The sequence below is a fragment of the Canis lupus genome, chromosome 20 (assembly GCF_003254725.2).
Source record: "Canis lupus dingo isolate Sandy chromosome 20, ASM325472v2, whole genome shotgun sequence".
Taxonomy (NCBI): Eukaryota; Metazoa; Chordata; class Mammalia; order Carnivora; family Canidae; genus Canis; species Canis lupus.
This window is the reverse complement of record NC_064262.1, coordinates 37575702-37587381: the sequence shown is the minus strand read 5'-3', so window position 1 is coordinate 37587381 and position 11680 is coordinate 37575702. Positions and strand designations below refer to the sequence as shown.

The 11680-nt window shown below is 56.7% G+C and overlaps 2 protein-coding genes across 12 annotated transcripts in view; one reads left to right on the top strand and one right to left on the bottom strand.

Moving 5' to 3' along the window:
• Positions 1–2873: 2873 nt before the first annotated feature.
• Positions 2874–7410, bottom strand: TNNC1 (troponin C1, slow skeletal and cardiac type). Of its 7 annotated transcripts, none has more exons than XM_025456094.3 (6): positions 6056–7410; positions 4479–4509; positions 4127–4273; positions 3548–3662; positions 3174–3310; positions 2874–3085 (listed from the first exon to the last, which is right to left on the bottom strand). In XM_025456094.3, the coding sequence occupies exons 1-6, from the start codon at positions 6077–6079 to the stop codon at positions 3054–3056; spliced, it is 486 nt and encodes a 161-aa protein (XP_025311879.1). In that variant the 5' UTR covers positions 6080–7410; the 3' UTR covers positions 2874–3053. The 7 variants fall into 7 exon arrangements, with proteins under 7 accessions (XP_025311879.1, XP_048953830.1, XP_048953828.1 ...); XM_049097873.1 differs by having other exon boundaries at positions 4127–4261; positions 6056–6101; XM_049097871.1 differs by having other exon boundaries at positions 6059–6101.
• A 162-nt stretch (positions 7411–7572) lies between these two features.
• NISCH (nischarin) overlaps positions 7573–11680 on the top strand; it is a 33944-nt gene continuing 29836 nt past the window's right edge. For 2 of the 5 annotated variants that reach the window (XR_003140587.3, XM_025456095.3), the window contains exons 1-3: positions 7620–7777; positions 9719–9802; positions 10375–10557. Coding sequence is in view for 3 of the 5 variants with exons in the window: in XM_025456095.3 (XP_025311880.3) it covers positions 7682–7777; positions 9719–9802; positions 10375–10557 (363 nt within the window). In the remaining 2 variants the exon portion in view is untranslated. Of the gene's footprint in view, positions 7778–7990; positions 8113–9718; positions 9803–10374; positions 10558–11680 lie in introns of those variants that run through there. The other 3 variants (XM_025456099.3, XM_025456096.3, XM_049097870.1) reach the window with 3 other exon arrangements.

The window sequence follows — 11680 nt, the reverse complement described above, 5'->3', positions numbered from 1 at the left end:
CCAAGGATGACTAACCCAGAAAAAATGAAGAGGACTGAACACACAGCAAAACAGTCGAAATAAGTGATGCATGAGGGGAGCTCAGCGCTCTGTGCTGGTGGGAGTTTGTGAGCCCTTGGCTGCATACATGTGTGATGTGTGTGCTCATGCATCAGGTGGGTATGTGGAGGGTCACAGCTCAGCGTCTCCCAACTAGAATTCTGGGGTGAGCATGCCTGGAAGGAGTAGATGACTCTAGTTCTTCCCCCAACCAAGCTCATCCTGGAAAAGAGACACCAGTACAATGGTACAGGCTCCCCTCCTTGTGGACCCCTCTTTAAGGCACAACCCATCCCCATATACCCTCTTTTTAAAAAAGACTTTACTTATTTATTCATGAGAGAGGCAAAGACATAGGTAGAGGGAGAAGCAGACTCCCTGAGGGGAGCCTGACGCCAGACTCCATCCAAGGACCGTGGGATCACGACCTAAGCCGAAGGCAGATGCTCAGCTACTGAGCCACCCAGGTGCCCCATCCTCCTGTTTTGTTCACAGAAAGCTTCACTCTTGGAGTTTCTCTCTTCTCCTTTCCCGATCCCAACAACAGCCCACATCCCCCGGGTGCCCCCAATCATCCTCACTGACAACCACCTCCTCCTCCCCTACCTCAGCCACCCGTCCTCTGGCTCACCACTGATAGGGATGTGACCTTTGGCATCTCCGTTCAGGACATTCCTTCCCCTGAACACCCCGACCTGTGCTGAGTATCCCCTACAGCCACAGTTCTTCCCTCATGCCTTCAGCCCCATTCTCCTTACCCAGCTTGGAGCCAGGCCCTTAAAACATTCCCCAGAGACCCAAGGCTGCTCACCTTCTGCAACCTTGGCCCTGCATCTTATATCACCCTTTGCCAGCTGCACTGGGTTGTTCTTGAGCACTCCCTGCCCCACCTCCTCAAACAAGCTTCCCTGGATTCCACATCTCCCTGCAGCTAAAGCGCTTTTCCTATAAAACTGCACCAGGTTTGTCCAGATCACCATCTCCCCTTTACCTCCACTCACTCCTTTGGTCGTCTCCAGTCGGGCTCCTATCTCACCTATCCCACTCCAATGAAACCCTCATGTCCAGGTGGCCCAGGCATCAGGGGCCTCCAGGTCCCTAACCCCAGGGCATCCAGCTGCCTTCAAAGTGTCCATCCCTCCTCTTGGCTCCCAGGGTCCCTCACTCACCCAGGATCTCCCCCGCCCCCCGCCCGGGGATCTCTATATCTTGTCTCCTGGACTACTCACATGGGATGCCCAGTGTCCAGTCCCGGGCCCCCCTCTCTCTATACTTCCTCTTCCCAGGGGCCTCATCCAGGACCAGGGCTGTGAAAGCCCTTCTCACTCTGATGACACCTGACTTTATAGCGTTCTCTCTGCCCCCTCAGTTCCAGCCCTGCTTTGCCATCCACACTACCCTATCCCAGAGGCATCTCAGCTTTTGACACGCACAAAGGACTCCCCATCTCTTCTCTGATTGTCCCACCAGAAACATGCTTCCTTCAGGATCCCTGACCACTCTTATCTCGTGGCCCCCACATCTCTATAATCCCCGTTCCAGTACTACATTGGTTTCCTCACTACACTCATCATCACCCTCTTGTCTTCCTGAGTTGATGATAAATTTCATGGAATGAGGGACTGGGCCTCCCTCCGAAGGGTTCCAGCATCCAGCCCATGCCAAGCACGTGGTAGGTATGTGACAAGTGCAGATGGGCTCACAGTGGCCCTGCCTCCTCTCATGGGATATTGTCATTCCTCGGTGTACATGTAGGTCCTTGAGTTCTCCAGCTCCTAAGGGCAGGCCCAAAGGGACCCCTCAGCTCTCCCAGAGGCCTCTCTAGGGACCGGGCAGCTCCTGTGGCTCTGGCCTCCACTGGAGGCATCTCCAGAATTCCAAGACTGTCTCCAGAATGCTGGGCCTGTCTGCGGAATGCTAAGGCTGGGGCACAGGTGGAGAGGCCTTGGAGTGGCTGGGTGGAGTGAGGACAGCTGCTGGCATTCTGGATGGAGCCTACACACCGTGGCAGCTGTCGCTCCTGCTAGCACCACTGCTGACACCTCCACGTCCTTGCTGCCCCCTCTCCAAGGCCAGTGTCTCTGTTCTGGCTGCAGATCCAGCCCCTACTAAGCTGAGAGCCGCCAAGCCTCATACTTGCGTTCTATCAGGGAGGAAAAGTGGGCTTCTGGGGCCTCTGGGGTTCAGGTCAACTAGAAATTATGCCTGTCTGAACCTGACTCATCAGTCAGAGCTCCGGGCGGGGAGCCAGGTGGCTGTGTTCTCCGCCAGACTCACTGGATGACCTTGACAGGTCCCTGCACCTCTCTGGGCCCTAGGGTCCTCATCTGGCAAATGGGTGAATGGAGGGAGAGTAGATGGTGTGTGCCTTAGTCCCAGAGAATTAGTGTCACCAGCGTGAAATGCAAGTGAGTGGGCACATGGACTAGTGCTACATCTTACTGAGCCCCTGTAGCACCCAGCTTCTCTGCAACCAGCGCTGAGAAGATGCTGGGCTGCCACACCGAGTGGCCTCCAGGGCCTAGCAGGGTGCTCTGCTCTCTCCAAGCACAGGACCTCTCAGCTACCAACTGGTGGTCAAAGCCACAGCCCCCAGGAGCCTGGTAAAAGTAGATTCTGGGCCAACTCTAGATGCTGAATCTCTGGAGATGGGGCCTGGGCATAGGCAGACATAGAAAAAAGCCAGCCTAATCTAACCCCTCTGACAGAAGATCGTGTACAGGGATGGGTGGAGCATAGGCTCTGGGATAAGGCAGGAAGTGGTCATTAGAGCAGCAGTGGGCCCTGGTGAGGCATCCACAGCCCCCTGGGGAATGAAAGTTGGACACCAGGCCTCCAGGGAGCAGGGCTTTATTTGCATTCCCTAGGATGGGGCTGGGGGAGGCCGTCAGGGAGGGCCCATGGTCGAGGACACACCCAAGCTCACATCCTGGGGACCCCGGCCCCTTGCCGCCACCCCAGGGCCCAGCTGGAGTTGGAAGGTGGCACAGGCAGTTCTACGTGGGTGATGGTATCTACTCCACTCCTTTCATGAACTCCAGGAACTCTGTGGAGAGATGAGTAGACCTAGGTCAGAGAAGAGGTCTGGGCAAGGTGTGGGCAAGGAGGGATCAAGGGCACTGCCCCCCCCTCACCGTCATAGTCAATGCGGCCATCATTGTTCTTGTCACCATCCTTCATTAGCTCCTCAATGTCATCTTCCGTGATGGTCTCACCGGTAGCCTGAAGCATCACCTTCAGCTCATCCAGGTCTATGTAGCCATCAGCATTTCTGTGCCGGGGGCGGGGATGTGAAGGGGACCTCAGAGCTCATGGTGTGGGCCAGAGGAAGGGAAGAAGCCCCACCCATGATACCAGGAGGCAAGGCAGGGCCAGCACTGAAAATGGGGTGGGACATCCCATTTTCCCATTGCACAGAGTGGGAAACTGAGGCCTTGAGGTCACAAGACTGTCCCCCTTTCCCCACCTCTGCAAGAGTCAGGTCAGAGATCCTGGGTCATGCACTCACTTGTCAAACATGCGGAAAAGGTCGGACAGCTCCTCCTCAGACTTTCCTTTGCTGTCATCCTTCATGCACCGAACCATCATGACCAGGAACTCATCAAAGTCCACTGTGCCACTGCCTGCAAGGTGAGCAGCCCAGCCATCAGTGAGGGATGGTTAGAATGCTCTTGACACTAAACCCCTGTGCTCTTGCTGCGTGCATTCTCTCTCTTTTTAAAAATATTTTATTTATTTATTCAAGAGAGACAGAGAGAGAGAGGCAGAGACACAGGCAGAGGGAGAAGCAGGCTCCCTGCAGGGGAGCCTGATGAAGGACTCGATCCCGGGACTGCAAGACCATGCCCTGAGCCAAAGGCAGCCACTCAACTGCTTAGCCACCCAGGTGCCCTGCTGCATGCATTCTCATAGCAACTCCGTGAGACGAGTGTGGTCATTATATCCATTTCAGAAGATGACACGATTGAGGCTCAGAGAGGTTAAAAGTTCCTTCGAGGGCACAGAGTAATAAGTGGCAGAGCCAGGATTTGGGGCCCAAGCACTGGAGGCTGATGTGGGTCTAGGGTCTGGGGGGCAGGGGGCTCACCGTCCTCATCCACCTCATCAATCATCTCCTGCAGCTCCTCGGGTGTGGGGTTCTGGCCCAGCATCCTCATCACCTTGCCCAGCTCCTTGGTGCTGATGCAGCCATCTTCGGCGCCCAGCACGAAGATGTCAAAGGCTGCCTTGAATTCTGTGTCCAAAGGGAAGGAGGGGAAGATAGAGTGGTCAGGGCTCAGAAGCCAGGATCCCAGAAGGCCAGACCTCTGGGGCCATCTGCCAACTGCCTTTTCCCTCCAAGACCTCTGAGGTTGCGGTGAGAGGGACCCCGGCCTCGGGGGTCCTCATGCTCCCCCAGCCTGGCCCTGTCGTACCCCCACATATGTTGGAGCACTCACCATTTTTCTGCTCTTCTGTCAGCTGTTCTACCTGGAGAGAAAAAGAGGTCTCAGGACTGATTCAGGACTTGGCTGCTATTAAGGAAATCAACCCATTCCACAGATGGGGAAAGTGAAGCCAGGAAGAGGCAGGCCATTCCCAGGTCACAGTCCTCAGTCCTCACTCCCTGTCCCCCGAAGTCCTGAGGTGACCCAGCTGGCCTCACTGAGGCTGGGCTTAGGGCCAGGGTGACAGGTGGGCGCCCCTTCCAGGGCCAAGGTGACCCCGAGTAACAATAGTCAGTGACCACTCAATGCCCTTTCGGCTCCCTTGGTGAAATCCAAGCTGGGTGGCCTGAGGGACAGCTGTCCCTCAGGTTGGGACAATAAAACCAGTGTGGGGATAGGCAAAGCCACCCACTGTAACCTGACCTGGACGGCCACTGGGCTATTTTTAACGGGGGACAAAGTTAAACCTGGTGATTGTTCTGGGGACTCTGGCATGCAGGGGGTGGGGCAGCATTATCTGGCCCCCTGGCCTGCTGGTGCCTCAGGAGCCAAAATTAGTCCCCAGCCCCACCAGGCCTTGTATGGGCACAGGGTGGAGGGCAGCTCCCTCCCCCGCCAGCTCTGTGGACTCCTGTAGGACAGGCAGGGACAGCCCTAGAGCCAGCTCTAGCTCTCCCCTGCCCGGAAGTGAGGCTGCACTCCACTCTCAGGGCTGAGGGAGGGGTTCCCTTGGGGACAGTTGTCTATGCCGAACATCCTTGCCTCTGGGACAGGGGGAGGTCAGCAACACCACCTACTCCTGGGAGGGACTAGTATCTGAGGCCCCTCAGTGACCCTAGGATGCTGCAGGGACTCAGGGTGACCACTCTCCAGCCCTCACCCCTGGCTAAACCACTGACCCCTGAGCCCTCCAGGCCTGATTGGGGTGGGGGCCCTGGTTCTTGATTCCTTTTTCCCTGTGTCTCCCCCATGCTTAGCGCTTCCCTGCCTACCTCAAACCTCTAAGCCCCTTTTCCAGCTCAGGATTCTGGATCACCAGCCCCCTTCTCAAACTGTCCCACCCTCCACAGCATCTTCAGCCATCCAAGGAGCTGGAGGTAGGGGGTGGGGTGAGGAGCAGAATGTGAGGGGCAGAAACGGAGAGGGGGATGAGGTGGGGACAGGGAAACAGAAGCAGAGACTCAGAGGGACAACGAGGAGGAACAAAGAGATAGAAAGAGACTGATAAAGGCAAAGATCCAAAAACCACAGACACAAGTGAAGGGAGATGTGGCTGGAAGATAGTGACACAGACTACAGACACTTGGAGACAGGGGCAGACGTGATGCTAAAAGTTATGACCTCCTCCACCCTCCAAAAAGCTCCTCTCCAGACCTTGAACCCCTCACCCTAAACCCCTCACTCCTTCTACACCCTGGAATTAGAATGCCAGATCCACCATCCATCCCCTTGAGGGCCTGGGCTGAAAGTTGCATGGGCCCTCTCCCAGGTCCCCACTACCTTTGTAGAGTGACCTCACCCCCCATCGTGAGTTGAGTGAGGCCCCAGTGGGCCCATCCACCCCAGCCCTGCCCAGCCCAGTCCCTCACCGCAGCCTTGTAGATGTCATCCATGCTGGCGGCTCACAGGGCAGGCTGCTGGGGTTGCCAGCCAGCCCTGGGCTTAAATAGCCCTGCCCCACCTCATTCCCCGCCGGCCCAGCCCACCCCAGCCTGCAGTATCCTCCACCCCCTCCCCCAGCCCTGGTGATCTCAGGCTGGCCTGAATCCCTGTGTCCTCTGCCCAGTGCAGGGAGCAGATGAAGGGCTGCAAAAGGACCACATCTTTTTCCTTCTGTCCCCCATGGTTCCTAGGGGACTCTCTGGAAAGTCTTCTTGAATGAAAGAAAACATAAGCCAAGAACAGGACAGGTGCTGAAAAATAGTGGGCCCCAGGCCAGGCCCCTACACACAGAAGTTCAATTCTTATCCAATCAGGAAGATGGGTAATATTCCCATTTTTCAGATGAGGAAACTTAAGCTCCTGGAGGGCTGGTGATTTGTTCGGAATACGTCTGACTTGGCAGCCCCCGTCTTAAGCTAAGCCTGTTGCGGAGGGAGGGTGCTGGCCAGCAGTATGCAGCAAAGAGAGGCCCTTTCAAGAGAAGCTTCGAATGCCAAGTTCAGAGTATGGCGTTGTGTAACCACCGGAGAAGGAAGTCATTCACCCACGTTAGCACAGAGTGCTCTGGAGCCCTTGGGCCCAGGGGTGTCAGAGCATCCATAGCCAAGACCTCTCATCTCCCCAGGGAGAACAGCACTAGCTCTGGGTGTGGGTAAGCTGCATTTGGTCATTCAGTGCACACATGTACAGATGCCCCATCCGTGCTAGACTTTTCCCCTTCAGCTGGGTTACCATCCCCCTCTTCCAGGTGGGGGTCTTCCCCTGGGTTAGGGCTCCATCTCTGTGTCTGTGCTTCCCCATTCCAGTACTATAGTTTCTAGGGCCAGGGCCAGCCTGTTAGCCCCAACGGCCAGCGCCCATCCCTCCCTCCCACCCCCCTGCGGAGCCCCGTCTCCATAACCACACCAGCTCCCTGCCTCGAGTGCCGGGCACTGCGTGGATTAATCCCATTCGCTACAGGAGGTCTCCAAGTCTTGGAGAGGTTAAGAGCTGGCGCCAAGTTACTGTGTCCAGCTCGGGCTCTGCGCACAGCTCCTTACTTCAATCCCGTGCGTGCCCTGCAGAGGATGAGCCTGAGAGCCAGGCGAGGGGCGACGGCTGACTCTTGTTCTGGAAGGGGAAACTGAGAGCAGGCGGAGCAGTGGCTTCCCTCGGGTGGCCCGGGCGGTGCGGGGCGTTCCGTCCTCGCTTCCCGGGCGCAGAGCCGTCCCCGCCCGGCGCCTCGGTCCTCCTGGGGGCGCGCGGGCCGCAGCCAAGGTACCGCGCCGCGCCGGCGCTCGGGCCTCTGCCGTCTGCGCACGCGCGCTGCTGGCGGCTGCTGTCAATTACGCGCGGGGGCGGGGCGGGGCGGGGCGGGGCGGGGCGGGGCGGGGCGGGGCGGGGCGCCAAGATGGCGGCGGCGCGCGCGGCGGGGGCGGGGGCGGGGGCGGGGGGCGGCGGGGCCCAGGGGGCGGCGGGACGCTGACCCCGCCCCCTGCTGCTGCCAGTCTGCGCCCGGCGGCGGCGGCGGCGGCGGCGGCGGCGGCGGAGGCTGCGGCAACGGAGCCCGGAACATGGCGGCGGCGGCGCGCAGCTTCGGGCCCGAGCGGGAGGCCGAGCCGGCCAAGGAGGCGCGCGTCGTGGGCTCTGAGCTCGTGGACACGTACACGGTGTGCAGGGGGCGCGGGCGCCAGGACTGGGGGTGGCGGCTGGACCCCGGAGCCCGGGTCGGGGGGCGCTGCCCGGCCACCGGGGAGGAGCGGCTCCGCGGAAGGGGTGTGTAGGCCCCGCAGGCCCGGGAACGGGGCCCTGGGTGCGCCCGGGGAGGGGCTGGGCGCGGGGTGGGGGGCTCTGGGGGTGAAGGGGTCTGCGGGAGCCGGGAGTCCTCGGGATAGCTCGGCCCGGAGGGGTGGGGGCGCTGATGGACGGACTCGCGGAGAGGCGCGGGGCCCCGCGGGCCACGAGGAACGGGCAGCGGGGCCCCGATGGGGGCTGGAGGTCGCAGGTGAGATTCGCTCTAAAACGGAGGTCAGGCTGAGGCCGGAATGCGGGGCGAGTGGGGCCGTGACACGGGGGGTTGAGCGGGCCTCTCCGGCCGGAACCTCCGGGGTCTTCATGGCTTTGGGCGGGGGGAGCCCGTTGGGGCAGCGAGCCGCCCACACACTTCTGGGCGGTGGGGGAGGTGGAGAACAGAAAAGGGGGGTGGAGCTCCCGACGGTGATGGAGTTGGGAGGCTCTTCTGGATCTGGATGGGGTTGGTCGCCAGGCTTGTGGGCCTCGTAGGCTCCTGGCAGGGACCGGCCTCGGGGTGGGGCGCACTGAGCATCTCTCAGCCTCCTGTTCTTTGTTCCCTGAGGGTGGGAAGTGTGGAGGGGGGGGCTTTGGCCTTGCCTTCACCCCACCCCCTTGGCCCTCATCCTAACCCTCCTCCTGAGGGTCATTTCTCTGGCTCTTTTTCCTTTCCTGGGCGGCAGGAGGGGGAGGGAAGCTGCCAGGCTGGGAAGAGGGGCTGGGGGCGGATCCTGGAGCAACAGGCCAGCCCTGGAGAAAGGGCTGCTCTTCCTTGGAGGCTTCAGTCGATTTGAGGATTTCTCCTCCCCCTTCCCTGCGTGCTGCAGAGAGGGGCGGGACTGTGGAACCAGGGGACCTTTGCAGGTGAGGGTTGAGGTCTCGGAGCTGTGGCTGACTGGCTGTCACCCACAAGCAGCATTCAGCTAGGATGTCAGCTCCAAAAAGCCCTCCCTGTTTTTCTAGGCTGAGCCCTTCCTCTGCATGGGTACCAGGCAAGTGGTGATCCAGGCTGACCCTACAGTTTGTCTCCCAGCGTGCTGATTATTATATTATTAACACACCTCTTGTGGAACACTTGCTGCATGTCAGGCCTTGTACAAAAGCATTTTGCATGAATTACTTTGTTCAGTTACTAAACCTATCAGATTTTAAGATGGAGAAACTGAGGCTTAGAGAGAATTTAAGCTCCCAGTTACTTACATAAGCCAACCGGGAAATGGCAGAACCAAGTTTTGAAGTTGGGTCTTTCTGGCCTCCAAGGCCCATTCCCCTAACCCACTAAGCCAGATTGCCCGTCACTAGGTCTTGATTGTTCCCCTGCCCTCCAGTCGGCTTCTTAGTGCTTTGACTCTGGGCTCAGCAACAAAAATCCTAGCCAGGAACCAGCTGAAAGCATTGGAAAGGGTCTGGCTTCTAGGAGATAGGGCAGCTGGAAAAATAGCTGAGAAGCTAGTCCTGCCAGACCCCACCCTGTTCTGCCTCTCTTGGAAGGGGTGGCCTTGCTTGCAGCTCAGGTAGGAGGCTGGGAGTAAAAAAACTAAAGAGATGGCTTAATTAGATGGTTATCTTTTTTGTTTCTCGCTTTTGGATAGAGCCACAGATTGATGCCATGTGCCTGCTAGCTGGTGCTAGGGCCCTGGAGGAAGCTGAGAGAGGGTCCTGCTGCTTTGCAGGAGTCCATGCAGAGGCTAGTGGGCAGGGGCAGCCTAACTTTGGCCTGGGGGTTGGAATGATCTGGGGTGGCCTGCAGCTGTTGTTGAGGGGAAGACGGGGCTTTCCTTGTCGCTGGCTGGGCAAGGACTGTCGGTTTTCCCTTGTAGGTTTACATCATCCAGGTCACCGATGGTAGTCATGAATGGACAGTCAAGCACCGCTACAGCGATTTCTATGATCTACACGAAAAGGTAACGCTGGAGAACTAGGAATCTGTGTCTCAGGGCTTGGGGGGCTTTTAGGCCAAATTTCTATTGTGCCACACGTTAAATTTAGGGCAGAACTGGCTCTGTGCCTGTAATGTTCAGTTTCCCGGGAAGGGAACAGATTTAAACTTGGTTCACCTGACCATAGCTCTTCCAGAGCCTATACTTGAATATCTGGGTGTGATTCCATTTCTTTCTTTGCTTTTGGAGAGAGCCACCTCTCTCTGGGTCATTTGCAACATGAGTATTTTAAAGACACGCCACTGCCCTGATTGGTTTTCATTCTGGTTTGGAATTCCAGATGGTGGTTTTTAGGGGCCTGGAGGTATTTTCTCCAGATGGAGCTCCTGGTCTGGAATTGTCCTGGTATTCTACTACTAATTGAATCTGATGAGGCCAAATTCCAGATACACTGGTTGGATCACTAATTCTGATACTCCTGCCAGGAGGGGTTGTGGGAGTTGTGATGAGCACCTGTCCCTGGGCTGCTTGCCTTGATCCTGCACCATCACAGAACCTCTTGGTCTGTGGTTGACCACACTTCTGTTTTCTTACAGCTGGTTGCAGAAAGGAAAATTGATAAAAATCTGCTTCCGCCTAAAAAGATAATTGGGAAAAACTCAAGAAGTTTGGTGGAAAAAAGGGAGAAGGATCTGGAGGTCTACCTGCAGACACTCCTGGCCACCTTCCCTGGCGTGGCCCCCAGTGTGCTGGCCCACTTCTTGCATTTTCATTTCTACGTAAGTTCCTCTCCAGTTTTCTCCTGTAAGCCCACAACCGCTGAGTTCGAGGCAGCAAACCAGTGTAAGCCTCAGCTTTCAGGAGAGGTGGGCTGAGTTTGACCCTGAGGCTAGAAGATGTAGGAACATCACCCTGATGGGGATGAGATGTGGGCAGAAGTGAGTTTATTGACAAGTTTACTCACAGACTGTGGCCACAGGGAGGTTTCCTTTTACCACATGGCATCTTGTTTAGCACAAACAGCCTGTGGGTGTTTAAGCTGGTTTTCGGAATGGATGGGGGTATGTGGAAACAGCTGACACCTGGCACGAGTATGGCTTCATTGTTGGTTTACGTTGTTGGTTCACAGATTGAGACTAAAGAGTCCTGTGTTGGCAGGATTTGGCCAGCTGAGGGCATCTTCAGGGTCCAAGGTGCTGGTCATTGGTAGATAGATCCCAGGGGGAGTGTGTGTCCTGGAGCGGCTCTGCACTCCCTTGGATGGAGAGACAACTTTCGTGGGCTGCCGGTAACAGGATGAGTTGTCACACTTCACAGAGGAAAGTTTGGCTGTATGAAACTCAGATATTGAAAACAGCTACCAATTCTGCTTCTGAGAATTTATTCTAGGGGGAAAGCAATCAGGCAAGTGTGAAAAGGACGTAGGTATGTTCCAGGATTGTGGCAAAATACTGAAGACAAAGTCCAACAGGAGGGGCGCCTGAGTGGCGCATTCATTTGGGGAACACACTTGTGGTTTTGGCTCAGGTTAGTGATCTCAGGGTTGTAGGCTCAAGCCCCGCATCAGACTCTGTGCTCAGCAGGGAGTCTGCTTGGGATTCTCTCTCCCTCTCCCCCCACCTCTCCCCCACCCTTAAATTAAAAAAAATTTTTTAAGTCTAATAGGCTTTTTTTTTTTAATTAAGGTGGACAACCATGTAATCGGTTCTGCCAGAAAATGATGGTATAGCTGTGGATTTGTTGACAGGAAAATAAGTATATTTTATGTGGAACGAGGATGCTATAAAATGGTATATAGAACATGGTTCCATTTCTACGAAAAAAAGTTAACGTGTATTTGTCTAGGAAAATTCGAAAGATCACACACTGCAGCACTAGGAGTAGTTAATCTCTGAGTGATTT